Here is a 27,481-nt window from a genome sequence, read left to right on the forward strand (position 1 = left end):
AATAAGAAACCCTGATCGACTTACATTCAAAATAAGTAAAACTCTAGACTACAACATCAAAGTAATTGTTTAGCGTCGCTTTCAAAATGTATTATTGTGATCATCAAGTTTTTGCTTCTCAGCGAGCCATCGGCTACAATAGCGAAGGAACAATAGCACAGGTACACACAATCAGTTCGTATTTGGTTTTTTCACACTCACGTGTCAAACTGATGTATTGTTTCGATGCTTTGTGTTGATTCTTTGTTTATTCTTAATGTAGAAAGTTTATTGCATATAAATTTAAGGTTTATGGAAGCAATTTATTACAAATGCATAAATATTGACTGATTAGTGACCCATTGACTGTTGCGTTTGAATATAGAATGTATTCACCAAATAGTTTTTCCTTATGACGCAATATTATAAATACTCAGTTAAAAAGTAATATCGATGTAGATAGTTTTATGTGTGTTTCTTCATAGTTGTTATATTTAAGTACTAGATAGGTATGACTACTTTATATTGTTCATCTTTATTTGTAATGTATATACGTAATTATTTTGTACATAACCTTTGGTTTCAGTAAATTTCACATAATCTTTAATCAAAATGAATGTTTCATATATCTTCAAAAAAATGCTATTCGTTTGTTTGTGAATATAATATTTTATCAAACAATATACCACTTACCTTTTCAAACCAAATATTTTTCTCCACACTGTCTAAAGTTGCTCAAACACATTTAACAGGAGCCTTAAAACTAAATTCTTCAAACTTAAAACTAAAGAAAACGTAAAACATAATCACTAATACTTTATTACAATCCTTTAATCATTTGTTACAAAACTCCATTCGTTACAAAATATTCCTTTACCTACCTCATATATTTACATTTGTTGGTAACAATACATAATATAATTTTAAATAATATAACACTAGATAACCTACGACAATTTGTTGGATGAAGCCTTTGCTATACCAAAACAGACTAAAATATTAATAATATACATTTTTTGGTACAAAAAACTTCCATGTAAACCTATATTAAAGCTATGAAACGTAACATATGACTACAGAAATGATTATTTTATAATATACGTGTGTTCGGCCATTAAAAAATAAAATCTCATTTGATTAATAACTTACTTAATTTACAAAATATTCAGACACCAGAATCGTGTTTTACTTCACAAATTTCATTATTGTTTATGGCCAGAGAAACCGGTTGGAACCGGTTCGTACCGCTCACTATCCAGTTTAATCTGGATGAGAATTAAGTATCCCCATTGCTTTGCGGGGGCGTAATCTTTCTGGGAACGAATGTCGGCCTCTGAAAACCCGGCCTTAATTGTTTGAAGTATGATTTTCTCTCGGTTGTTGTCTTGGGTGCTTCTGTGGTATAACTTTTTGTGGTTGCTTTAATATTGCCTATTTTTTTCCTAACATCGACCGGGACGTTTTGCACCCTATTTCCTGTAAACCTAGATTTCGAGTTGAATGTCGAGGTCTTATTTGATTTTTGTGTTACATTTGCTGAGACTGTGTTGTTTTTCTTTGCAACGCGTGGTGCAGATGCTGTTCTGGTCAAATTTGGTTTTATTAATGGCCTTTTTGGAAAAGCGAATTTGTTTCTTTTAGCATCAAGAGGAGACGGTTTAAATGTTGTAGTTTCTTCTGTAGTTATTTCTGTTGTGGTAGCTTCTGTTGTAGTTGTTGTGGTTGTTGTTGTCGTAGACGTGGAAGGCTTTGCTGTACTCTGTGTTGTCAACAATTCAATTAAAGGACTGGTACTTTCTGTTGTTGTAGTCGTTGTTGTTGTACTTTCAGTTGTTGGTGCTTGAAATATACTAGTAAGATATTTCACAGTAGTTTCCTCGAATGATGGTGCTCCACTAAATTCCTGGCCTTTTACAAATGTTACTATGTTATGGTTGGGTTCAGATTTTACCACAGTTGGTGGCATATTATCTGAATTTTCTTTTTCATTTTGTACTGATGCAGAGTATACAATGAATGGTTGGTTTGGATCGCTAGCCTTTCTAGCCATTATAGGATGATCGGTTTTAAAAAGGCCTTCAAGAGGTAAAGTTGATGGATTTGTAAGCATAGACCTCGGCGTTACTATTTCAAAACTTTTGGCTTTCCTATTCTGTTTAGCCTTCTCAGTTTCGTATGCAGCAGGTATGAACTGCCACTGAGCAAATAATGGGTCATCTTGAATTTTATCTTTCTTATCGTGGTTGACATAGCTCAAGAAATCATCGCCTGGAATGTGCTCAACTTGGTTTTTGGTAACGTGATGCTCAGAAACAGCTTTAACGTGTCTATAAGCTTCGTTTATACTTTCAGAAGCAACTAAATTTTCTTTCGGCAGCTCTGGATAGGTTTTAGAGTTCAGCGCTCTAGCGTTTCTAGCCTCGTCAATTCTAATCGGATTGTCTGGAGGATTATCCACTGGGTACACGTGCCCGAGTTTCGTTAAATATATTGGTATTTCATCCTCAACTATTTTAATGAGACTGAACCTGCTGACTTCACCAATTTTATCAACGACTGGTTTCTTTTCCAGTTTAATTGGTCCTTCTTCAATGAGTGTAGTTTCATTGTTTTTATTCAAGCGGTGTTTGTCTAACTTTGATGACACTTCTACGACTCTACTGACAGAGAACAATTTGTCGAATTGAGTTTTGATAATTGGTGGTGGTGGAGTGGTAGTCGTAGTTGTGGTAGTAGTAGTAGTGGTGGTGGTAGTAGTTGTGGTGGTAGTTGGAGTTGTCGTGATAGTAGTTTCAGGTGGTGCTTGTGTTGTTAGTATGGTAGTAGTGGTGCTTGGTGTAGTTTGTATAACTGTAGTTTCTAGCGGAGGATTAGTTTCTAATAGTTCCGTAGTCGGTAGATTCGTAGTAGCTTCTGTGTTTTCTAAGTAATCATCTGGTCTAGTATCGATTTCCATTTGCATAGTTACTGTTTCACTCTGCACTGTGTTCGTTGAACCTGGTTTAGTTTCATCAGACATAGTCGTAATTGCCTCAGTCATCGAAAGATAATCATCGTCTTGTGTCGTAATACCTTCTGTTAACGGAGTATTAGTTGTAGTGATTTCTTTAGGCTTTTCCGTTATATCATTTTGAGTCTCATTTAATGCAGGTGCGCTTATTTTAGGCCTTGCAGCTACTGGAGTATTATATCCTTTAGGTACATTTTGGACACGTTTTTTCGTACCATTACCAGGTTTATTGCTGCTGAATCTAGTAATTATTCCGGTTCTGTTCTGAGATGTACCGAATCGTCTAGGTATCTCGGTCGTAGATGTTGATGTTCTAAAAGTGTTTGAATTAACAACTCTAGGTTTGAAAGGCAGTTTTCTTGTTGTAGAAGTAAATCTATTCTGGGGTTCATCGTCTTCAGATAAATCTTCCTCTTCATCCAACAATTCTTCAGATTCCTCATTTTCTTCTTCATTTTCGACAAAATCGTCTGGTTTTCTTGTAAACAGTTGGGTTTGTGGAACAAAAACGAATGGGTTTTCGGGTTCTTCCTCTAACAATTCTTCATCGTCATTGTACTCCTCGTCTTCTTCCTCTTGTCTGGGTGTAGTTCTGGGTGTGAAGGGTTTTCTGGTAAATATTTTAGAAGAGAAGGGTCTTCTTGCCGATGAAGGCTTAAATGGCTCCCGTTCAACAGTAGCTGGGCTCGTGTATGCTCCAGGATTAAATTTGCGACTAAATGTTCTGCTGCTAGAAGGTATTGAAGATTGCGTTGTTGAAGTAAACAGTCTCTTTTGTGGTCTATACGGTAACCTTGTTCGGGGCGTTGGCGACGTAAGAGGCGTTGTACTCACCGTTGTAGTTTCTGTTTGATCATCACCGGTTTCAGTATCAGATGTCTCTGTTGTCGTTATTTCTTTGTTTTTAGTTTCTGAATTATCGACGTTTTGTTCCGTTTGCTGATCAACTTCTGACTCAAATATAGCTTCCAGAGCCGTTTTGGTGGTTGTTGTTTGTTCTACGACTTTTTCTGCAGTGTTCTCATCAGTATTTCTCCTATTATTATCATCTACTTCAGACTGTTGTTCAGTCTCTTCTTGTTCGTTGTTTTCTTTTCGCTCTTCATTTTCCTCTTCTTCCTCGCTTTCTTTTTGCGGTGTATTTTCTTGTTGCTTTTCAATTTCCTTTTCCTCTTTAGTTTCTTTTTGGACTTTAGCCACTTCTTGCTCTTTAGATTCTTCTTGTATCTTACTTTCTTCTTGTTCTTTAACCACGTCTTCTTCCCTAACTACCGCGGACTCTTCTAACGTTTCTTTTTTGGAACTCTGAATAATTTCCACTTTTTCTTCTTCTGCCTCGGGAACTAATTTTGCTTCAATAGTTGGCACTTCAGTAACATCTTCTATGTTTTCAGTTACTTGTTCTGTCGTAGTTGGCGTAGTAGGCGGCAGAGTGGTAGACGGCAAAGGTATCGTACTTTTAGTTTTTTCACCGTAATTGAATATCGTCGCAGAACTCCCATCTTTGCTAAGTTTAAGAGAGCCAATAGATTTTGCGACGATTTGTGGTTCATCTTCAGCGGGTTTTATTTTTTTGCGAATAATCTTACGTATTCTTTGAGGAGCAGGTGAAGTCGGAGCAGGTTCAATTTCAGCAGCAAATGTAGTCGAAGAAGGTCTTCGTCTAATCACTCTAAATTTCTTTCTGCCCAAATCATCCGCAGGTGCTTCAGTGGGTACTTCATCATTATCAGAATCAGGCTTGATTTTTTCTATATTAACCCTCTGATCTTCTATAATGTCCTCGTCGTCATCATGTTCCTTTTCCTCGATTGCAGTTTCCGATAAAGAAATGTCATCGTTTTTGTTATCGGGTTCTTCCTCGCTCTCTTCTGGTAATGTCGTTGTTGTAGTAGATAGTCGTGATGGGAAAGGTAACTTCCTTGCTTGTATCACTGGCGCTGCAGCAGTCGATCTAGTTCTTCCAAAAGGTAAACGTGCTGCAATTCTTTGAGTGGATGACGGTTCAGGTTCATCATTTGTTGGTCTCGTGAAAGGACGTGGAGTAAACCTAGCAAACGTTGGCCGTCTCTGTCCAACATTTGAACCAATAGGTGCTTGTGAAGCGGATTCAGCGGTCGCATTAAGAGTGAAACGACTACGTCCTCTCGGTAAGATACTTGGACGCCTAACTTCCGTAGCCGCAGCAGGCTCGCTATCAGAAACTTGATCATTTTGAGGTCTTGATGAATTTTGATTTGGTCTAACGGGTCTAATACGGAAACGCCTATCCGTTTTAGGACTAAATTGTCTAGGAACAAACTGTGGTTCAGGATCTAACGGAGTCAGTGATTCTATCTCAGCTGCATTGATCTGCGGTCTTAAGCGACCTCGAGATACGGGTGCCGCAGCTGCCGGGACAGAATCATCGACTGTCGTTGATGAAGCTTGGAACCTACCTCTAAAACCCCTAACCCTAGTTTCTCTATCTTCTGTTTCATCTACTTCTCTACTATCAGGGGTAGTAGACCTAACTCTTCTTGAAGTAAAACCCGATTCTTCCGAGTCCGCTATTTCGTTTACGTTAGCTAATGGCCGACGACGTCTGAATGCATAAATCCTTGGACTCACCTGCGTTGGAGACGGGGCGGATGTGGTTGACGTGCTACTTGTGGAGGATGGTCCTCGACGTCTCAGCACTGTCCTTCGTGTCGGAGCGCTTGATGGAGCAACAGTTGTAGTTGTTGTTGTTGTTGTAGAAAGTGTTGTTGTCGTAGTGGGCACAGGTTCCGTCGCTTGGGCGGCGGTGGTTTCCGGTACAGTATCAACTTCTGAGCTCAATGAGTTAAGTAGGGAGGATATTTGGACGGCAAGGACTGTGGTTGGTTCAGGGCTACTTGGTTCCTCCGAAGAGGGTACAGTAGGACGCGTCCTTGTGATGGTGGGTTCGGGAGTGGTGGGCTCTTCGGATGGTTGGATGGTGGTGGAACGGGTTCTCTGTATGGAAGTGTATTGGAGTTGTGAAGAGATCTCCTTTTCTAAGGCAGTTTGTTGTCTATCGTCTTCAAGTTCTGCGCCTTGATATCTGTAAAAAAAAATTAATTTATAAATCTCCATTCTATTTATTAAAATTCTTTCCAATTGAAACTAATAAAAAAAAAATATTTTTGAAATAAGTAAGTTTCAACACACGATAAACACAACTCAAACTATTTTACTTCCTTTTGCTTCTTTCAAATTGTATACCAGCAGAATTATCGTTAATAGTTAGAAATGCGTACTCTTCACAGATACTCACTGTACTGTGGTAGTCTCCTCGGTGGTGGGTCGTTGTCTCCTGATGGTGACGTATTCTGGAACATTCTCTCTCCTCGCGCTGAGTATGTCCAAGGAGTTGGGCGTCTCAGATACTGCAGGCAGGGGTTCTTGTCTTTCAAACAAAGCATTTCTGGAACAATATCATCAGTTTATAATTAAATACACATTGCGGTTATTAATTATAAAGTAATAGAAACTTATCAGTCAATCACATTTTGGCGGCGTATATAAATAGATGCCATTGTAGAGGAACAGATTGGAGCGTTCCTTTATGGAAGGGGAAGATATCCAATTAGGCAGATGTTGCTTGTGACCGGCCGCGGCCACTCCGACGGGTCCTGTTCGGAGGTGGTATATATGCTACACGTCGCGCAAATTCTGTTATCGTAAGTCAGTATCGTCTCTCGCCATCTAGCGTGATTGTTGTGCGTTATCATTACAATTATGTCAATATCATATCGGTCTTCTCGTAGTTCCATTGATGTTGACGAGATGGCAGTGTGTGTACTAATTGTACCACCTCAACATTTTCTAAAGCAGCTTACCTGATGAGTCCTATTCTGGTGGTGGTCAGTATAATCAAAATTGATCGATTATGCCACAGTAGAGCTGCTGTCTACTACGTAATATTAACCTTGTTTGCAAGAGACGCGTTGACGCTATGCTGAGATTACTAGTTTTTAAATGATTTACAAAAATTCTAAAGTCGTAGTTAACTATTTAGAGATTCATATAAAAAAATACATACTATTCACGAACATTTAATTCTTTGTGTGTGGACTAGTCCGTAAAATACTATTCAGAGATTATCTAACTTAAAAAAAAAACTACAACTGCAGACTCTAACCACAAGTTCTTTAGAAAAAATGTAAATACATTATTATTCTGTTTAAACCTTTTAATTTTAGCTATCTCAGTTCTAAGGAATTGATTAAAAATGTGAGTGTGGTAAAACCCCCACAAAAACGTCTAGTCATCTACATTCGATCCATTGTCCAAAAATATTCACTAACCTGGAAGCAGTATCATCAGCAGTATCTGACGTCGGTCTGGCTCGTCTGATGTTGACGTATTGCTTGGTGGTGGTGCCACTGATCGCTTCTACAATCCTCGGCTTCGGAGTCTGGACGTCGTCCAGTTCCTCTTCTTCTTCTTCTTCTGGTTCGGGAGTAGAAGTCGATGGACGCTGGCGGTTGATCGTTGTGTATCTGGCGTGATGAAAATTTTAATGTAAATTTCATTAACGAGTAAATAAAGTTAAATAAATTTGTAAGTTCTTTTAAGTAAAAAATAATATTATCATAAAAAATAAGGCTACGTAGACACTACTATTTTATTTGTATAAACATTTATAAAATATTTCTGCAGCAATGTTGATAGTTGATACCTCCGATACGTTGCTAACTTCACTATCGTGTACTTCAGATATTAACTTAAAATTATTTGAATAGTAAAGAATAATTTTAAAGCAATTTGAAACTTATTGACATAGCTTCAAGAATTAGAATAGCGTTTGATAATATTGTGTACTCACTGTGGTCGATCTTTTCTCAACAACTTGTCTTTATCAGAAGCGGGTTCGATTCCTTGGTTCTGTGGCGCTCGTCGACTGTTTTGGATTGCATTCTCCAGTATGCTGTTGGCACCAAACCTGAAAGGGAGAAGTTTATTGAAATCATAAACTTAAATAAGAGCTTTTAATAATTCTAACCGGTTTACTGAAAATATGATCGGGTCATAAAAATCTTATAATAATATTTATATTATTTTTGAGTTGCCTTTAACTAAGAAAATTCTAGTAATTCATGGACCACATTTTTTTCTTTTCATTTATATTTTATTCATAAATACTAAAGCTAATAACAATGTTTGGTTTTTGTATGCCAGCATCAATTCAACAGATCAGATGCACACCGAATTAACATTGCAACTTTTTTTACCGAAAAAGATCAATGAGTCTTTTATCCCAGGAAGACCTTCACCTGGGTAAGGTTACAACACCTAGTATACAATAAGACTTACTTGTTCTTCCCTCTAGTCCTCTCAAGCACCTTCTGATACAGCTTCTTGTTGAAAGCGGAGGGCGTGGTTGTGACGATGCCGTCGGAAGTTGAAGGTTGCGGCGACTCCGATAGATGGAGCTGCTTCTCAAGTTGTTCGATACCACCTGGACAGGATGAAACTCATTAATAAATTATTACATTGTAGCCACTGTACTGGACATAATAAGACTTGTCATGTCTCAGAATGGCGAGCGCAGTGGAATACCAAACAATACTTTGTAATTCAAGGCGTAGGATAGTGTTTCTACTGTTTATGGGCGGCCGTATCACTTACCATCAGGCGAACCGCAAGCTCTCGTCATACAAAGGAATAAAAAAAGTCTCCTACAAGGCGACTAGAGGCAGCAGTCGGTTTGATACATTAAGTCAAATTCTTTTAACAAAATACTTTATTAAGCGTGTTGTGGTGATCCTACATTACAGTGTTATAAGACAAGCTGGAAGAGAAGTGAATGTGGAAAAAATTTAACAAAGGATTTTTTAACTTTGGTGAGGCTGACCAGAAAAATATAATCTTTACCATGTTATAAAATATAGAACTTAGTTCAGACACTGACAACGTAAAATTTACAAATGAAAAAACACAATGGCGACCCCCAAAGCAAGTTTTTAATTTTCCTGGTCAGGCTATCATTCTTATTTTTGGCTGAATACTATAATTTGATGGGAGCAAATATGGATGCGACAAAGACAAATAAATTGGTACCTGAAAAAAAATATATAAATAACGACCACTTCTAGTATTGACTTACCAACTTTCTTAATGAGATCAATCAACTCCTTAATAACCTTGGGGTCCTCAGCATCATCGATCGAATCTCCGGTTTGTTCTTCTTCCTCTTCCTCTGGCTGCAAGCAGAAGTGAAATGTTTTACAATAGTAAAAAAATGTAAATTTCAAATTTTACCATCCAATATTTGAGTCAATAATTAAGTTAACTATCTTCAATGATATTTTACTTAATTATTGACTCAAATATTGCTCATTTTAATACAGTTTCTCCATAATTAGCGAGCCAAGGTCTAGTCTTTGAATCCGATGAGTCTCATGCTGTTTTAGATTTTGATGCAAATTTTATATCATATAAAAAGCCTACCTCAGGTTCAGGCGTCGTTGTAGTAGTAGTAGTTGTCCTAAACAATACTGAGTTTCTGGTACTGATCCTCAACGGCTTCCTGGTCGTCGTGGTGGTAGTGGTGGTTGTAGTAGGAGTGGTTCTGGTGGTAGGCTTGGTCGGAGCTTTAGTGGTGGCAGCGGGTTGCTTGCAGAGCACGTTGCGGGCGAAGTCGCACGAGTCTGCCGCCTTGTTGAAGTATAAACCTGCGGAGATCATTTAGATTGATGAAAAATATACCTAATGCGGTAAAATAGTAAATGAATATTTTAATAATAAATAAGGATTATTGGACATATGGAATTATTTTATATTAAAGAATATTTATCACCTTATATTGTAACCATACTTACTGGGTTTATGAACAATCATCAATAAATATGCTATATTCATCTAGGTTCCATTTACAAGATAGCAAATAAAAATTTGATTGGACCAGAATTAGAATTTGTGGAATTGGAATTGGATTCTTTATCACATTATGGTAAATAAATAACCCAGGTGTATCATGGGTGCACAATTTGTCCTCCTATTCACCGTTTCCTGTGAAAACCCACAAGCAACTGAATAAAATAATATATTCTTACCAGACGGACAAGTGAACTGGTGAGCAACAATGCCAAGGTTTGACGGCCCGGAGTCCAAACACCAGAAGTACTTCTTGCAGTCCCGAGGATGTGGGTAAAAACCTTCGTCCTTGCATTTGAAGTCTGGAGAATAAAGTTATCATGTTTTTTTTTTTTTTGTAATAAGTACCATTTTTCGGTAAGTTAGAAGTTCAAGTATATATCGCTGGAATGTGTATTCCATGTTTATCAGTAACAATAATTATGGCGATGTAACGCTGAAAGATTCCCAGTATCTAATTGTCCAGAATCTTATGGCAATTATGACGGGTCACTGAATCCCTGGTAGATTTTTTTCTCACACTAGAAGATCAAATATTATATTCCTAGCTGTCTCATTTCTTACTATATAGATAGCTTGGGCCTCCAGAATTCACTACATTGTAGAAGTTTGTGATGGCACCTATTATTTTTGCCACTCTTCTGTTAAAATTGCTGATATACGTTCTTTGTCTCGTTATTCGTTTTCAAAGATAAGACATAAATCTAATTCTATTGGAACACATAAACCTTCCTCGCTAACTTCATGATAAACATCGCTCAAAAGTCTTTATATTTTATCTACGAGTATATTATTTATTGGCTATTAAGGGAAATATACATAACTAGAAGTAATTATAGTATATCTCTGGCCCACCTCACAAAAACCATAGAGCTAAAGTTAATTAAAATGTATGTCTGACCTGATCCGGGGTCTGGCGTGGTGGGTGGTTCAGGAGTGATAATGTTCCACGAGGGAGTGCTGCTGGTTAATGCGTTTTTGCGCTTGTTGCTCCTGGAATAAACAGAACTTTGTAAATACTAAGTGAGAAAAAGGAAGACGGCCTCCAAGAGTTTTGGAAATAAGATTTAATAAAAGTTGACACCTGGGAAGTGTAGAGAAAAAATAATTTGTTAAAAAAAATGTTAAAAAACGTTATCAATGCATTCTCATTGCTATTTACAACTTCTGCGAGGTCCAAAAATAGGAAAAAATTAATTGTGGTTTTGGAAATCGATTAAAGACTCCAATTCTAAATTACAAAATACAATTAAATATGAAATAGAAAATGAATTGGTTAATAATTTCACATAACAGGTATATATTGTATACCAATTTTGGAGTCGGTGCCTAATTAAATTTTCCAAATCGGTTCATAAATGAGTGAGTTCTGAGGTAACAAACATACAAAAGAAAAACTTTCACGTCGAATTGATAACCTCCTCCTTTTTTTTGAAGTAGGTTAAAAATTCAATAAGTAATAATAGCAATGTCAAAATGTAACTTAATATCATACTTAGTAGTGGTAGGTTTGGGTGTGGTAGTTGTGGTGGTGGTTGTCGTGGTAGTTTTGGTTGTCTTCGGGCGATGCTTCCTTCTTCCGCCTGATCGTGAGCTCGAAGATGGTTTCTCAGCTACGGCGTTATCAGTAGATCTATAACCGTAAGATATAATTTACTTAATATTAAATATGTTCTTTAATTAGTACCCGTGTTCAGAATGTATAAAAACTACAAAAGACAACTTCTGACTCGTTAAATTTATTGTCTAGTGTTTATTTTATATAATTTTAATTATAAACCCACAGTATTGTTGAAATTAGTGCATTTTATTAGAAACTGTGGTCTCTAACTGAATGTATCGTCTAAAAACTAAAACTTGTAACCACTAAGCATACTTCTCAAACATACAAATTTATTCAATCATAAGCATAATTAAATATACATTAGAAATGGCAAATTTAACAACCGATTTGTAACTCATCGAAAGTAAACTTTAAACGGTTAAATGACCTCCGGCGGTGAAAATGATTATTTAATACAATATTAAGTAACAACGTTTAGGTAAGTTTCTTTTTATGACAAGTATTTGATGTTATGCTAATTTTAAAACACAAAAATACATTACTCATTCTAAAATATTAAACAAGAAAATTGTGTTTTAAATAAAACATAAAATATGCAAGCATTATTTAAAGTTTATATCCATTGATGCTTCTAGATCACACTAGATGGCGCTAAATGTAAGTACTCACGTTAGTTTGACGATGTAGGCCTCCTTGGCTGCCTCGATGAGTGGGTAGGGCTTCCCGTGACATGTGCCGCGGAAGTCGTCGTTATCGATTGACCAGAACATAATACCTGGTAATGAAAATAATTTATATTAGAAATACTTTTTTTTATTTTAAAATGTATACATTTCTGAATAAACGGGACTTAATAAAAAACACCTGGCTTATAGCAAAAAAGTGTAAGTACCTCTGTCCATTACGCATTCAGGACTAAACCAATTTTGATGAAATTTAAGACGGAGTTAGCTTGAACCCCAATAGCAAACGTAAGCTACTTTTTCCAAACTTGTCACAAAATTTACTTTTCAAAGCCTTCCGGCTATCCTTTCGTAGAAAACGGCGTGAATGTATGTAATCCAAAACTGCAACTCACCTCCAAGTCCATTCTCAGCGACATATTCAGCCTTCTTCTTGACAATATCGATGTCATCATATCCGACCCACTGGTTGCCTTTGTATGCCACTGGACCCATGGCGTTGGGGTTGGGGTGCATCACCGTCCACTCTTCGTCCTCCTCCTCTTCTTCTGACTCAGAGTATTCTTCGGAATCCTCGTCGGAGTACGTCTCACGCTTCCTCTTCTTCGGTTTTACTGATTCGCAAATCTGAAAAATACGGAGATTACAAATGGATTCGTTTTATGTTTTTTGGACCGAATGATGGTGGAAGTAAATCGCGCGCCATGTTATAGTCAATTGTAACACAATAGGGAACTTTTAATTACTAATGTACTGTACAATTATGGCTTCTATTTTGTTGTTTGCATCATAAGACTTTAAGTAATTATTTTATTGTCCAAAGTCGTTCATATTGAAATAAACTGGATTTTATGAAAAAAAAAACTTTTTGATTATTTTTTAAAGATAGACGTATGTCTATCTTTAAAAAATAATCAATCAATATATAATTCGTATGAATTAAGAACCTCCTTTTTTAGTCGTATAAACAATCATAAATTTCATTTATCCCGCGTCGTTATAAGGTTTTCGGATTCGTAAAGTCATTCTATAAATACCATCAAAATCTTTACCTAGGTTTTCAGATAAAGTCATGCTATAGATACTATCAAATCCTCACCTCATAGTAAGCCAAGTATCCCTTCTCCTTCGTAGCGTCTCCCTGCTCTCCTGGTCCGTCGGCGGGAGAGCCGATCTCCACAGCATCCGCGTTGAACAACGTGTACGACCGTCCGTACGTCGGAATACCCAGGACGAGTTTGTTCCGATCCGCGCCGTTCTCCAGATAGAATTTTATTGTGTAGTCCTGGAAATCATGTTAGACATTAAGTTTCCAAGAAACAGTTTTAATGTATTATCGAAAATATCACAATAAATGCTTAATATATACTTGGATGTATTATATTAGCAGGTGAACATAGTCATCCTTTACATATATATAATTTTTCTTTTCGTATTAGTCGATATCCCTCTAATAAATTTATTATGTTCTTCAATCCACCTAAGATTGTTTGTAAAAAATGGCGGAATGCGAGAGGTCCCCCTATAATAGTACTTCTGTGTTACTATTATCTTAATTTTAATTTATGTACATACATTCAAATTATTTTGATATACAATAAAGTGATTATAATCAATATTTCTAGAAAAAGATACGTATTTATCTAAACATTTACTGTCAATTTTAAACATATAAAAATGTATAGTTTTGCATTCAATTTGCACCTGTATCGCATAAGTAGATATTTATGAAAAGAATCATGGTTCGAGTTGTATTGCATATATCATTAATAATCAAGAGTAACCTTTAGGTATTGCTATCAATAAATTGCAATCACGAATTAAACATTTATTGACTAATCATTTGAGCGGTTTGCAAGCGACTGTCGGTACAGCATAGCATTGAACAATAAACCTAAAATCATTTACTTACAATGTTAAGTTCAGTGTCAACACTGTATTCGTTGGGTTCCTCGAGCGGGTAGAGAGGCGCGTGGTGGTTGACTGCCGGCTCGAATGCGGAGTGGTAGTCATACGTTAACAGGTTCATCCAATCCAAATACCTGTGGGGAAACATAGATAGAATCGTCTCAATTTGCGAATGACCAACACCTCAGTCCGCTCCGCCACGAAGGCTGCAAAGTCTTCGAAACGTTGGGAGAAAATTATAATATGAAAACCGCGATAACATTTGTAAAATAGTTTTATTTAAACAGATAGAATTAGCTTATAATTATTTTTCTTTAGTTAAGTGGTGGTCAACGGCCGTATACAAGACGCATTTCTACACTTCTATCTTCTATCGTGTGATTATTTCTCGCCAGTTGACAAAAATATGTCGGCACGTTCGAAACCGGGTATTACATCGGTTTAATATTTTCTTCCGACGTTTCGAAGACTTTGCAACTTTCATGATCACGGGGCGGGCAGTAAAAAATATACAAATTTATCACGTAAGACACCGTTGAGTAAGTTGATTCCTTTAGTTTAGGACACACTCAAGATTTTACTAAAAACGGATGAAACCAAAACGCTCTTAAAACATAGTACCATCCTATAATTATCCTTTAATATTAAAAACATTAAATATTTTTTTTACTACCCAATTCAAACTCGCCCACGGCCCAAAGCCACAATTACTCATCATTACTAGTGGGCGGACTCGTCGCGGCGACTTGTATTTGCTAATCATGTTGCAGAAGGTCAAGGACATGGGCCAACATGGGCCAGTTTTAACTTCCCCGTCACGACTCATTGACGATTAACTGATGGCTATAATTTTCATAACATCTGCTGGAGGATATCTGACATATATTTACTTGGCTGAGCAACGACTATTACTTAAATTTATGCGTCCCTTTGTGTTAATATACTAACCACGTTGCTATTAATTAATACTTTCAGTTCATTATAGGTACACAATGTCGAGTGTCTATCTTTTTCCGCTCTATGTTTTAAACCATAGAGTACCAAAACACACGAGTGGTCATCACACTTTTTTACTTTATATGTGTCCTTTTATGTTAATACTAGCTTTTGCCCGCGGCTCCGCCCGCGTTATAAAGTTTTTCAGGGTAAAGGTTTCCGTTATAAAAGTAGTATTTTCCCGGGAGCCTATGTTCTTTTCAGGGTCTCAAACTGTCTCCATGCCAAATTTTATCTTAATACGTTGGGTAGTTTTTGAGTTTAACACGTTCAGGCAGACAGATGCAGCGGGGGACTTTGTTTTATAATATATTTTTTAGAACTTTTTAAGAGGAACAATCCCGTCATACATCATTGTTGCAAAACTTTAACCGTTTACGCAGCGCATGCAACGGAAGCGCTCAAAACTAATAAATTGTCCCCGTTTTTGCAACATGTTTCATTACTGCTCCGCTCCTATTCGTCATAGCGTGATGATATATAGCCTATATCACTCCACAAATAAAGGGCTATTCAACACAAAACGAATTTTTCAGTTCAAACTGGTAGTTCCTGAGATTAGCCATTACTGCTCCGTTCCTATTGTGGTATAGCGTGATGATATATAGCCTATAGCATTCCACGAACAAAGGGCTATCCAACGCAAAAAGAATTTTTCAGCTTGGACCGGTAGTTCCTGAGATTAGCCATTACTGCTCCGCTCCTATTGGGTATAGCGTGATGATATATAGCCTATAGCACTCCACGAACAAAGGACTATCCAACGCAAAAATAATGTTTCAGTTTGGACCGGTAGTTCTTGAGATTAGCGCGTTCAAACAAACAAACTCTTCAGCCTTTTATAATAGTATAGAATCTATACTATAGATATAGATACTAACCACATTATTGTTATCTAATATTTTCACTTCGTTATAGGTACACACTGTCGATTGTCACTTCTTTTTTAATGCAATGCTCTGTTTTAAGTCACAGAGTCACAAAACACACGAGAACTTATCGCATATTTGACATTGGATTTTTTTTTAACATCGGCATTAATTGCCGTTACAATAAAAAAGAACATTGAAATAAAAACTAAAAACTATTTAAACGGATTTTATCGCGGTTTTTTATATTATTATTTTCTCCCGACGTTTCGAAGACTTTGCAGCCTTCGTGGTCACGGGGGGGGCGATAAAATCCGTTTAAATAGTTTTTAGTTTTTATTTCAATGTCTAACATTCGCGTAAACATAAGAAATCATTAATAAAAAAGAATTTAAAAAATACGACTATGTTAGTGATTGTCGTCAATATGAATTAATACGGGTTTTATTTTTTTATAATAACAAAAGGCATAGCACGAAGTTTCGTCGGTGTACAGTCTACAAAATTATCTAGCGGAAGAAATTTAATCTGATAATGTCTGGTGACGATCTTGGTGCGAGTTCGGGTCATGTTGCTACTGTTTATTGGAGAGTCGATTCCAATTACGAGTTTTTAGTCTCGTCATTCAGTATTTGTTTTTTTTTTTAAACGAGCATGGCAAAGTTATTCCTCTGCATCTGATTGTAAGTGGAGTGGGCCTCAATAGAACCTCGACGGACGAGAGATGAGTACCTTTCGACAGTCGACACAAATATGCCGATACCTGCTGGAACTGGATATACACAGGCTGATCCCGCAACATGACACATTTACGTAGGCCACTATGGTGGGTTTTACTTTATATACGGTGGTCGCTATCTGCGCGGTTTTAAAATATATTCTACCACCAGCAAACTATCTAGTGTACGATAATTTCGAATAGTATAAGTTTCACTCATATAATAAAATATTATTTACAAAAAGAATAAGTGTTCCCGGTAACGAGTATTAAGTTGAAACATCGCCGATTCGCGCATAATCGATTTATACAATAAAAAAGTGAGAGGATGCATGCGCCGGCGCACGCAAGAAAAATGCCAGGTTACATGAACGTCACTTAAAGGTTAAGCAAATGGCATTTATAGCTCGCATATCTTATAATAAATTTTACAACAAAAAAAAAACGAATAGGATGCTATCCGATTTTTTATACTGATTATTAATAGGACGAGCTCTTTGCTCGTCTGGTGCCGGCGAGAATCAAAAACAGAAGCAACGTAGTCAATAACTTCATCATATCATTCATTCATTTCTATTCTATAGATATCACTCTGCTGCCTTGTAATTTGCGGGAAACGACGAAACCATGGTACCTACATTCCAGGACTTGCAATGCTACATACATTAAATAAATAAAAGGGTTATTGTAACACTTGTGAAATTTACAAATTCGTGAAACCTTGGCATCTGAACTAGGGTATCCGGTGTCTTAGAAGCCGAGATTTCATAGAATAAGGTGCTACTCTTGAAGAGCTACATGTTATATCTAATACATTGAGCCATTAGACAATTATGAAAGACAAAAAGAAAATAAAATACACTTAAAATTAAAGACACACGATAATAGCATAATATAATAATTGAGTTATGCTTAACATGGCTGTTCAATATCTAATATATATGTGTATTACCTATTATCACATTGCCTATGTATAACGCACTATTCCGCAACGTTGCTAAGCATGTTGCGCGTCAATTGTCTAACATAAACATTCAAAGCTAAGTTTTTACCTCGCCTTTCACAAGCGTCGCGAGCCCTCATAATAGAATGCGCAATAGGGAACGGTCGTGGGATGGCCATGAGTTAACAACTATGCTGATATCAACACAATGGCCTCCGTATCAACTAACAAGTTTAATTTATATACGGTTTATTATAACATTATTTTACACTCGCTGAAAACGTTTGTGTAAATGTATTCCTTCCTAACCAGGAGATCAGCCAAGTACGAGATATTATAGTGCACAAGTGTGTGCGCAATACACAGGGACACTCTCTGAGTCTTTACTCTCATAGTCGGGTGAGACGGCGATCTGACATGACCGGAGTGAAATCAGGCGCAGGATCAACGGTTTTACGTGCTTTCCGAGGCGCGGGGGTATCACACCGCAAACTTCCTAACTCGGAGCTTTTACGTCACCTTGCGGACTGACAACAAAAATCATCCTTTAATAACGAATATTTTCACCAAAAATCCTGGTTTTAGTTTTCTCATTTTTTGATCATTTTGTAATTTAATGAGAATATGGCGTGTGCGTGAGTGTATTTCTGAATGAAAGTATGATGTTACTACTGCAATGAATTCTTTTAAAGTAGAAGTAGTGGATTTGGGCGCGTAAAATTAAATTGCCTTTTTATTAATATTTATTTTGTTCGAAACTCTTACACTTTTTTATTTTACATCTACGGCTCAAGTAAGTTATTGTAAAGTGTTATTTTCAAGTAGATAAGCCTGTGGTACAATTAAGTAACGCGATGTCAAAATGACCCTGTATAAATAACCGCGATAACATTCGTAAATAGTTTTATTTCAATACGTGTAGTTGTACGTTTTGCTATCGTACGTCAAACGCTTGTCACCTCAACTGGGTCTAAAGCCTCACTCGACTACTTAAAGGTAATTTCGAACCTTACAGTGAATGAAGTAATGTGAATAGGTTATTCAAATGCTAATAAATCATACAAACGAGCATTCGTGAAGGGTGGGAGCTGTCAAATAATAATGACGTGGGCGCGGACTGCGCTTTGTAATTCATTAAGATTCCGAAGAGTCGCGACAGTCCGCACGCAGGCACACATTAACACGGTTAGACTGTGTCGCAAGTGATGAGCGGAGGGCGGTGATCTAATTTTACTGTCCATCACTGGTATATTGGAGTTTGACCAAGTAGCCAGCAGTGGCGTTAAGTAAAAAATTCCGAAACGAAACCCGTCACAACATATAGGTACTAATATGCATGCATGCGATCTATAAATCGGTCTAATGATAATTTGATTTTACATACAAGGAAGCCGGCAGGAATTGGATTATATAGACCCTTTGGCCCTGGAAGCTATTATAACGTGTATGTATACCGCCAAGAAAAAAATGTGTAAACACTGTTTTATTTCGGTTTAATTAACATTTAATCAGTTTATCTAGATACTTAGCAGGCCTCGTAATGTTGATACTATTTATCTAATGTGTTAAGATGGCGAGCACAGTGACACAGTACTTTTAATTCAGAGTTCTGCATCAATTATTATTTGCGGAAAGTTGCTTTCGATGTTTACTTAGATTACAGAATTATTTATCATCACAACTTGTTTTAAGGGTATTCAAATAGATACCCTAACACGCAATAATTACAATATTCAAATTCCTATGCCTCACACCAAACATATTGCCCAATATGACATTGAATTAATATGAGCCAACTGGCTGCGTAATGTGAACTCTTTCGCAACACATTTGCGTATTAAATGTTGTACATCATTGGTTATTAAGTTTAGACGAAGCAATTACGATATCATTTTTATTTTCAGTTTAGCTTAAGAGTAAACTAACACGTAGCCATATTTAAGTTAAGAGTTAGTATAATTTATACACCATAAGGATGATTGACGTCACGCAAGTGACCGGTCGTAAAAACGAAATCAAGGGCTTTCTTCAATATTCTTGTTACAGTGTCTTGCTTCGACACTTTAGGTGATATATAAGAAGGTAGAAGAATTTTAGTACTAGGACAGTGTATTTATAAGAAACTGCCTAAATTTATCGATCCAATATATGAATTATAACGATAAGACCTATATTATAGATAGTTATAGTTACATAGGTACCCATGAAACCATTTTGAACAATTTTACTGTAATACGGTGTAATGTTTATTTAGTAAGTAGAATGTATTCTTTGTATACAATTTAAGGCAAGTAAAACAAATTATAAGTGATTTCTATTACCAATATTTTGATTTACGATGGCTGCTATTGATATATAGTAGGCTACATATTACCAATATTTTGATTAACGATGGCTGCTATTGATATATAGTAGGCTACATAATACCAATATTTTGATGAACGATGGCTGCAAGTAGGCTACACTCATCCCATTAAATAATTGTTATAAAACTCACCGATTCAAAGTCTCCACGTCATATCCCTTCTGTATGTATTCTATTCCAGCCGGTACCGCCATGGTGAGCAGCAGGCGAGGCTTGCCGGTCTTCTCTGCTTCCCTCTCGAACTCCTCCCGCAACTCTCGCACTAGCTTGGCGTAGTTCTCTCGGTCCTTGGGCTTGCCTCCGTCGCGGAAAGAAGGGTACTCCCAGTCCAAATCGAGCCCGTCGAACCGGTTTTGTCTGAGGAACTGCAGAATGGGGGGTTAATTGAAGGTTATGATTTTTTTTCTTGTTTTCGTAGGCAGATAAGCAAGCGGTTCTGATAGTATGGAGCATCTGCCGTCCATAGACAGTATTCTGTATCAATGCCAAGGGCACATACAAGCCGTTACCTACGGGGACATGAGCACTCTTTTTAAGCCTCGTTAAATGAAGGACAGGGAATTAATATCCTAATAGATCTGTATTAATTATTCTATGTACTAAATTATAATTTTTACCTTATGTATAAACTCTTAAGTACTTAGTTAAAAATAAATAAATCTTAAAAAAACATCGGTTAATACAATATCAGTGTATTTACGTTTTATGCGAGCTCTATTGTAATAGATATCAGAGAATTTTCGGCTAGGCCATTACTACGTAAGTAATTTGGTATTATTACGGCCGTGGAAAGTAGTAATCAGTGTAACCACCCTGTCCGGCGAGAGAAAGCTGTGAACCATGGAACAACGTCGAATTTAATGTAGAGGCAGAACAATTCCATACATATTGTATTAGATATTATATTATAAATTATTTTATTTTATTTGGTTAGCTTACACCTATTAATAACCAACAAATATACGACGACAGAAATACAATAGATAAGCCAATTACGAGCCATGGCAGATAATATTAGTAAATATGTTTTGAAGATAGCCCAGCTTTTGTAGTATAAAGGCCTTGGTAAACCACGGCATTTTTTGTCTCTGCTGTAAATCAGAAACGTGTAAGCAAATGCATTACATTGTAACCGCCTAATGATACAATCCGTTTTTTCATGTGTAACGTCAAAAATATAACCTTCTTTTCCACGGGCAATTAGTTAAATTATTAACGGACCCCTAACATCTATAAACGTATACGAGCGTACTTTTGACAACAATCAAATAAAATAATTAAATAAAATAATTGTTCACTACATAAACAGTGTGTGGCGGTACAATCGATGCATACACCGCCATCTTGTCAACATCGCCGGAACTGCAAGAAGGATCGATGCAGTGACACAACTGGAGTGATAATCACACAGCAAGCACGATAGATGGCGACATCGATCCTGAATCACGGTTGCACAATTTGCGCGACGTGCAGCATATATACCACCTCCGAATAGGAACTGTCGGAGGGGCCGCGGCCGGTCAGGCGCAACATCTGCCTGACTGGAAATCTTCCCCTTCCATAGAGGAACGTAACCATCTGTTCCTCTACAGCGGCGTCAACCTTTTTACGCCGCTAAAAGTGTATAGAAACTGATGCGACTTTATGAATGAAATAATCTTCGCTGCATGAATGAATGCGTGGGTTAAGGATTTATGAACGAGCTTCAATGAGCCGTAGGCGGTCTTCGTAATCTAAGGATCATTGACGTCACTTACAAACATTTTAATTTAGCATGGAAAATATTTCAGGCGAATATGATTCTTATAGATTCAAATATAAGACAGGACGAGTAATACTCTGGTTGAATAGGAAGTACATGTCTTAATGATTCGTTAAAACCACTTAGACTTTTGTAGTAAATGTAACTCAGCTAATGAATCAACTGTCCTACTAATATATTATAATATATAATTTGCTATAATGTATAGGAGTTAGGACATTACAAGCAATCTATTTTATATCCGCCTGGATAGCGACCACCGTACACAAGGTGTTAAAACCCGCCATAGTGGCCCACGTAAGTGTGTCGCGTTCCGGGATCAGTCTATGTATGTCCAAGTCCAACAGGCCGGCATAATTGCATCGACTGCTGAGAAGTAATCATCTCTCGTCAGTCGAAATACTATTGAACCTCCCTCCACTTACCATCATGTACAGTGGGGTCACTTTGCTGAGAACGTATAAAAAAACCTCTTACACATCTGAGTTCTACAACGTAAAAGAAATATAGAATAAATTACCTTAATAGCATTCCTGACGAATTCCTTCCTCCTATCTCTGGAGCCGACCATGGGGGAGAACCGCGAGGACCCCTCGTTCCACCCGCCGATGGCCAGCATCGTCTTCAGCTCCTTGTTGTACGTCTTCAGCCCAGTGAACTTGGCATAGCCACCTTAAATCATCAAGTGTGTCAGTTAAAGAATAATAAGAGTTGGGACTTTGGAAAAAGAGTTCAAAGTTGAATGACATTGGTTGTTTCAAAGAATCGTGTTCGTTTATTATTGAGAGTTGAACAAATTAACTGCTCATTCATTGATTAATAGCAACCATCACTTATCAAAGAGAATAAGCCACAGTTTTCTGTTATCTCACGAAAACGAAGATGTTATATTGCATTAAATATATTTATGGTTACACCTTCACGTTACCTCAATGGTTGGTTTAAAAACAAATTTATAAAATAAACCATAAAGTGAAAATTCCTGTATGGTATTTTGGAACTGTCGAAGTACCCAATGGATTCTTTTTTAAAATTACAGTTGAACCCACTTCACATCAGGCTCAATGTAAACTTATGGAAAAACCTCACCTTTCTCAATATCCTGGTACTTGTCAAACGGTTTGAGCGTGTTGTCCTTAGTGAAACCTCCGAAGGCGTAGATGAGATGCGTGCAGAGGTATGGGTTGATGTTCTGTGGGTTGAACCGCGCCGTGCCGGGCCGGTACACCGACCAGTTGGTGTAGTAGCAGACCACGCGCGGCTCGCCGAAGGACGCTGTGAAGAGATAATAATGTTTATTGTCAAAAGGTCTGTGATAAATAGTTGGAGGTCCTTAAATAAATAAACATGCCAACCACTGACAAAGCCGTGATATTTGAAATAAAAATAAAATATTCGAATTCAGGAACCCCTTATTTTGAAGTTGGTTACCGTCGATGGCGTCCAAATAATACGTGTGTGTTTTCTTTTGTAAGTAAGGCATCTAAAATATAGAAAAACTTTACACTAACTTAACTACTGTCAGTTTCATAATAGTAGTTTTTCTCGGCAAAATCGTCTGCGTGGAGCCTTAGGTTTCGATCTCTGTATATAATAATAATAATAACAGCCCTGTATTATATACTCGCCCACTGCTGAGCACGGGCCTCCTCTACTACTGAGAGGGATTAGGCCTTAGTCCACCACGCTGGCCTAGTGCGGATTGGTAGACTTCACACACCCTCGAAATTCCTATAGAGAACTTCTCAGATGTGCAGGTTTCCTCACGATGTTTTCCTTCACCGTTAAAGCGAACGATAAATTCACAAAGAATACACACATGATTTTTTTGAAAAGTCAGAGGTGTGTGCCCTTGGGATTTGAACCTGCGGACATTCGTCTTGGCAGTCCGCTCCACACCCAACTAGGCTGTCGCCGCTTATGTATAACGATATAACGACGATCTCTGTATGATACCACTGAATATACAATAGTACTATGTAGGTATACTGTGGGATTGAGTTGCATAATCTCATAAATACTAATCCTATTTAAACAGTGTCAGATTTTTTTAACGTTTCATCTTATAATATGGAACTAATGCGGCGGAAAATTATCGCAAAAAATGTTTGGTTACTTAATATAGTGTTTCCGCCTGAAACGATACCAGCGTAGGGCTGGTACTCGGACACAATCAATTTCTTACATTAACGCGAATTTTAGACATCGAAATAAATGTAATTTTGGATCTTATGGCGGTTTTTTTTTTATTTTACATCAGAAATTTCGAAAGAAGGGAGAAGATAAAATTTAAAAACCGCTATAAAATAATCAACTTTAGTTAACGTAGCAGGAATAAATAAATATATTAAAACATACGTAATATTTGCCTTAGACTACGTTCAAAATTCATAAACAAACAGACAAGTCCGAGGTAAAAACTATACTTATAAGAAATGTAAAACCAACGTGACGATGTTTATTATTAAATAATTAACTACTTTCATATTTAAATTAAACTTACGTTCTTAAAATGGGACTGTAACACTGACCATAAAAGCAAAAGACGCAACTTTAAATTACTTTAAAAACAATTACGAAAAGGTTTTAATGCGTCACCATTAAATTCAAATTCCATATACGTTCATTACAAAAAGTTGCCTAATGTGAAATGATGTACAAGATTTGTTGCAATTTGGCATGCTGCGATATAATTGATAAAGTATGTGAAAATGTTTGGATGATTGTATGTTTGTTAGAAATAAACGTAAAAACAGCTAAAAGATTTTGGATAGATTTAGCATGGCCATGTCCTGGATGAGATGGCGCCCATGGTAACAATGGATCTTTTAAATAGATAAAAGCGTCTTAAAATGTTTTAAGAACTTTTATAGCGTGGAAAGGCAAAATAGTCTATACATAATTATTTTCTATAGAAAGTAGGTAAACAAACAATGAGGTCAAGCGATGTTAGTTAACACTATAATAATAACCATTAAATGCTATATTGAATTTACTTGTTAAAAATATTTCAAAAGTGTTAATTGTCCAATTAATCCCATCGATACGATTACAATTAATTATATTTTACAGACCAATTTCGTTGTATTTCGATTTCTATATTATTTATTTACACAATTCTTTACATCGTAGGCTTTTGTAACAGATAATCATTTACAATAAATGGTAAATTACCAACATTAAAATTTTCGAAATAACGACTCAAACCAAACTTTAAAACATTATAGATGTTATCAACTTGTTGCCGCGAAACATTAAACAATAAAAAAGCTGACATGTGCGCCGTACCTTAGTGAGGACAGAAGCTACTAATTGGCTAGTTATAATCCCTCTTCGCTTTTATCACAGTAAGGGCCGGCGCGAATATCAAAATTTGCATTACATTGTTGTGTTAATTGATTTTGAATATTATTTCAATGAAGCCAATGTCGACAATAATAGCAACAGCTTTTGTGACTATCTTCAACCCGGCTGAGAAGATTTAATGTATGTTTATTAATATTTTCTAAGGAGAGCTACGAAATTTCAAGACCAGAGCGGCGCCATTATATAATGCAATTACTTTACAAAATCATCGTGTGCAGTATAACATTCGGTGCAGCAGTGGTGAAGTGTCCATATAACTCCATTCTTGCCGGTTTCCCTTTCAGAAAACTTTGCCTTTCGCCACTAAGGTTGCAGTGAAGCGACTTTGTCTAGTTCTAATAAAAAAAAATATACCACAGTGGCAACCCTATATAATTCGGTATTGCCATAAGGTGTTACATTACTGGTGTCGCCACGCTGTAAATGAAGTGTGCCTGTTACCGTAAATCGTTACGGTTACCATCGCTGTTTCGCACATAACCTAATGGTTGTGGTCGGGTTTGCAATTTAGATGAAAAATTGGTTCAATTTTATGTAATGTAACTTAGTTCTTTATGAAATAGGTTTCAAGACTTCAATGGCTTATTATTACAAGGTTTTGTGTTGGTGTTTTATGTTATAAAAATTACATTTAGATTTTCATGGTGATAAAAAATGTAACGATAATAATTTATGGTTCCCCCTTTATTTATCTTTCGCAATTAATAGTAAGTATAATTTTATTTAAAACTCTTAGGTATGGGATACATAGCAGGGTATAACAGTAACACTATTTTTCTGGTTCTTGTTATTTTCTATCGTTTTGGAAACCGCAATGACATATACAAAATCAGCTAGCTAAATTGATATAATATAAAACCTTCAACAAAAAAGGCAGCATGTGTTGCGTGTTATCCAATTTGTGAAAAAAATATAACAAAGAAACTTGTAATAGTGAGCCGGTGACATGGTATACTAATACATATTACAAGAAATGGAAATGGAAATAGATTGTTGGCTACTGATTATATTATATTATATAATAAAGAATTAACAGATTATTGTTGCCATTTTAATAGTATATTTGGTACTACAAATGACAATGTAGACGCAAATTACAGTGTCTTAAACTTCCCCTATTTATAAAAATTTTACTATTACCTATATTGCCTGTCATGATAAAAACAATTAACCCGGAATTATCTTAAATAGGGGACCGGACTCATTTTTGTTCTTTATTATTATCAAATATTTACGTTATATTAAATATAACACAGAAAGAATTATTTAAATCCGGTAAAAATTCAACAAGTTATAAGTCTTTCAATTTCGGTAGAAGGGGTAAGTAACAAGAAACAGAAAAGAGGCGCAATACCCACGTGTGACGTCATCGGGAATTACGACGCGTGCGAAAGAAAGAGATGAAGCGATATTCCCACTTCGCGCCCACTTCGGCACATAGTAATATTTGAAATATGAATTACTGGCTCATTTTTTAACCAATTTAAATGCAGTTTTTGCAGGAGGTTTTCTTTTTCGTATTATTAACCATTACATATAGAATAATGTACAAAATCAAACACAGGACGGTCCCCTATTGATAGTTTTATATATTCGTAATTTGTATATAATCTAATTTAATTAATATTATTCCACGCACGTCAAAGGCCACAAATCTTCGTGTGCGGCGCTGGACAGCGATGGCGTATTGTTTAGTCGCCTGTGAATTTATACGACATTGGGTCAACACGCTAATGGAAAACGTATTTGAGGTTACGGGTAAAAAAAATTATACATTACTTTATTATATACGTGCTTCAAAGTTATTAAAAATATATGAGGTAAATTAAATTTATACGAATATTATAAAGAGCAAAAGTTAGTGAGTTTGTTTGTTCCTAGGCGTTAATTTCTGAAACTACTGAATCTATTGTAAAAATTCTTTCACTAATATGAAGCTACATTATTCTTGAACGCTTTAGACTATTTTTATCCCGAGAAAATGTTTATCTCGGAGAAACATATTCACACCCGCGGTTCCGGAAAAAAGCTAGAAGTTGGTAAAGGAACTTAAGGTTTTTAAAGTCTGAAGAGAAAATACACCTATAGTGTAATGTAAATTCTTTAAAGCAGTGTGAGAAATCGGTTCTAGAGCGCTTGTTTATAGGTTCAATGTCAGCTTTGAGACAAACTATTCATGGTTATAATATAGGATGGAAGTACTTACTATACAATCAATTTCTTTTTTATTTTGTGTAAATATGTACTTTTAAAAGCTGTAAATTTTAACCAGTTTAAACCAGTAATTGCGCAGAAGGTTTGTAAGTATTGCAAACTAGTTCGTTTATATTTAATTTATTCTTGCCTTTGGCCACGTTTCCGTTCCCATTTAAGGTACAAATTGACCTATTAGAAGCGTAATACTGAGAGGTCAAACCTCTTAGATTTAACTAATGA

The 27,481-nt window shown here is 36.4% G+C and overlaps 1 protein-coding gene across 2 annotated transcripts in view; it reads right to left on the bottom strand.

Annotated features, from left to right (window-relative positions):
* The window catches only part of LOC115446554 (mucin-5AC), a 114,127-nt gene that overhangs the window by 36,858 nt on the left and 49,788 nt on the right, over positions 1–27,481 (bottom strand). The window contains exons 3-19 of one of the 2 annotated variants that reach the window (XM_030173251.1): positions 22,769–22,954; positions 22,200–22,351; positions 20,050–20,282; positions 14,031–14,160; positions 13,218–13,403; positions 12,514–12,745; positions 12,105–12,210; positions 11,367–11,504; positions 10,773–10,864; positions 10,051–10,173; positions 9,446–9,669; positions 9,102–9,198; positions 8,309–8,453; positions 7,821–7,937; positions 7,300–7,494; positions 6,267–6,416; positions 5,600–6,053 (exon numbers count right to left, since the gene is read on the bottom strand). In XM_030173251.1, coding sequence (XP_030029111.1) covers positions 5,600–6,053; positions 6,267–6,416; positions 7,300–7,494; positions 7,821–7,937; positions 8,309–8,453; positions 9,102–9,198; positions 9,446–9,669; positions 10,051–10,173; positions 10,773–10,864; positions 11,367–11,504; positions 12,105–12,210; positions 12,514–12,745; positions 13,218–13,403; positions 14,031–14,160; positions 20,050–20,282; positions 22,200–22,351; positions 22,769–22,954 — 2,960 coding nt within the window. Of the gene's footprint in view, positions 1–782; positions 6,054–6,266; positions 6,417–7,299; positions 7,495–7,820; positions 7,938–8,308; positions 8,454–9,101; positions 9,199–9,445; positions 9,670–10,050; positions 10,174–10,772; positions 10,865–11,366; positions 11,505–12,104; positions 12,211–12,513; positions 12,746–13,217; positions 13,404–14,030; positions 14,161–20,049; positions 20,283–22,199; positions 22,352–22,768; positions 22,955–27,481 lie in introns of those variants that run through there. The other variant, XM_030173250.1, reaches the window with a different exon arrangement.

This window comes from Manduca sexta, chromosome 14, assembly GCF_014839805.1.
Source record: "Manduca sexta isolate Smith_Timp_Sample1 chromosome 14, JHU_Msex_v1.0, whole genome shotgun sequence".
Taxonomy (NCBI): domain Eukaryota; kingdom Metazoa; phylum Arthropoda; class Insecta; order Lepidoptera; family Sphingidae; genus Manduca; species Manduca sexta.